Source organism: Lepidothrix coronata, unplaced genomic scaffold (genome assembly GCF_001604755.1).
Source record: "Lepidothrix coronata isolate B3197 unplaced genomic scaffold, Lepidothrix_coronata-1.0 Scaffold671, whole genome shotgun sequence".
In the NCBI taxonomy this organism is placed as follows: Eukaryota; Metazoa; Chordata; class Aves; order Passeriformes; family Pipridae; genus Lepidothrix; species Lepidothrix coronata.
In genome coordinates this window covers 6,662-8,483 of record NW_016690851.1, presented here as the reverse complement: position 1 = coordinate 8,483, position 1,822 = coordinate 6,662, and the positions used below count along the sequence as shown (strand labels likewise).

The 1,822-nt window shown below is 66.9% G+C and overlaps 1 protein-coding gene across 1 annotated transcript in view; it reads left to right on the top strand.

Moving 5' to 3' along the window:
• The first annotated feature begins 1,660 nt into the window (after positions 1-1,660).
• PRR12 (proline rich 12) overlaps positions 1,661-1,822 on the top strand; it is a 6,817-nt gene continuing 6,655 nt past the window's right edge. Inside the window, exon 1 of the mRNA XM_017840017.1 lies at positions 1,661-1,770. Within this exon, the coding sequence (XP_017695506.1) occupies positions 1,674-1,770 (97 nt within the window). The 5' untranslated portion in view covers positions 1,661-1,673. The remainder of the gene's footprint in view (positions 1,771-1,822) is intronic.

The following is a 1,822-nucleotide window of genomic DNA, read 5'->3' as shown; positions in this document are numbered from 1 at the left end:
GTGTCCCCATGTCCCCAAGCTGTCCCCATGTCCCCTTGGTGTCCCCTTGGTGTCCCCATGTCCCCAAGCTGTCCCCATGTCCCCTTGGTGTCCCCGTGGTGTCCCCATGTCCCCTTGCTGTCCCCATGTCCCCTTGTTGTCCCCGTGGTGTCCCCAAGGTGTCCCCGTGTCCCTTTGGTGTCCCCATGGTGTCCCCAAGGTGTCCCCAAGGCATCCCCGTGTCCCCTTGGTGTCCCCTTGGTGTCCCCAAGCTGTCCCTGTGTCCCCGACGTCTCCCCGAGGTCTCCCCGTGGTGTCCCTGTGGTGTTCCCGAGGTCTCCCCTTGGTGTCCCCAAGCTGTCCCCGTGTCCCCGACGTCTCCCCTTGGTGTCCCCATGGTGTTCCCATGTCCCCGAGGTCTCCCCGGGGTGTCCCCATGGTGTCCCCGTGTCCCCAAGGTGTCCCCTTGGTGTCCCCAAGGTGTCCCCAAGACATCCCCATGTCCCCTTGATGTCCCCTTGGTGTCCCCTTGGTGTCCCCTTGGTGTCCCCGTGGTGTCCCCAAGGTGTCCCCGTGTCCCCGAGGTCTCCCCTTGGTGTCCCCATGATGTCCCCAAGGTGTCCCCAAGGTGTCCCCGTGTCCCCTTGTTGTCCCCGTGGTGTCCCCGTGTCCCCTTGTTGTCCCCTTGTTGTCCCCACGATGTCCCCAAGCTGTCCCCGTGTCCTCGGGTGTCCCCTTGTTGCCCCCGTGGTGCCCCCACGATGTCCCCAAGCTGTCCCCGTGTCCCCTTGTTGTCCCCTTGGTGTCCCTGCCATGTCCCCAAGGTGTCCCCGTGTCCCCTTGTTGTCCCCTCGTTGCCCCCACGATGTCCCCAAGCTGTCCCCGTGTCCCCTTGGTGTCCCCTTGGTGTCCCCGTGGTGTCCCCATGTCCCCGTGTTGTCCCCTCGTTGTCCCCGTGATGTCCCCAAGCTGTCCCCGTGTCCCCTTGCTGTCCCCTCGTTGTCCCCACGATGTCCCCAAGCTGTCCCCGTGTCCCCTTGTTGTCCCCTCGTTGTCCCCGTGATGTCCCCAAGCTGTCCCCGTGTCCCCTTGCTGTCCCCTCGTTGTCCCCACGGTGTCCCCAAGCTGTCCCCGTGTCCCCTTGGTGTCCCTGCCATGTCCCCAAGCTGTCCCCGTGTCCCCTTGCTGTCCCCTCGTTGTCCCCACGGTGTCCCCAAGCTGTTCCCGTGTCCCCTTGTTGTCCCCATGGTGCCCCCACAATGTCCCCAAGCTGTCCCCGTGTCCCCTTGCTGTCCCCATGGTGCCCCCACGATGTCCCCAAGCTGTCCCCGTGTCCCCTTGTTGTCCCCATGGTGCCCCCACGGTGTCCCCAAGCTGTCCCCGTGTCCCCTTGGTGTCCCTGCCATGTCCTCAAGCTGTCCCCGTGTCCCCTTGCTGTCCCCGTGGTGTCCCCACGATGTCCCCAAGCTGTCCCCGTGTCCCCTTGTTGTCCCCTCGTTGTCCCCACGATGTCCCCAAGCTGTCCCCGTGTCCCCTTGCTGTCCCCTCGTTGTCCCCACGGTGTCCCCAAGCTGTCCCCATGTCCCCTTGTTGTCCCCACGATGTCCCCAAGCTGTCCCGTGCCCGCAGGGCTGTCGGGGCTCTTCGAGACGGGGCTGCACCACGCGGGGGGCGCGGCCCCCGACGCCTCGGTGATGAACCTCATCTCGGCGCTGGAGTCGCGGGGGCCCCAGCCCGGCCCCTCGGCCTCCTCCCTCCTCTCCCAGTTCCGCACCCCCTCCTGGCAGACCGGTGGGTCTGGGGGGGCCCCGCCCCGGGGAGGGGGGGTGGACCCTCGGGGGGG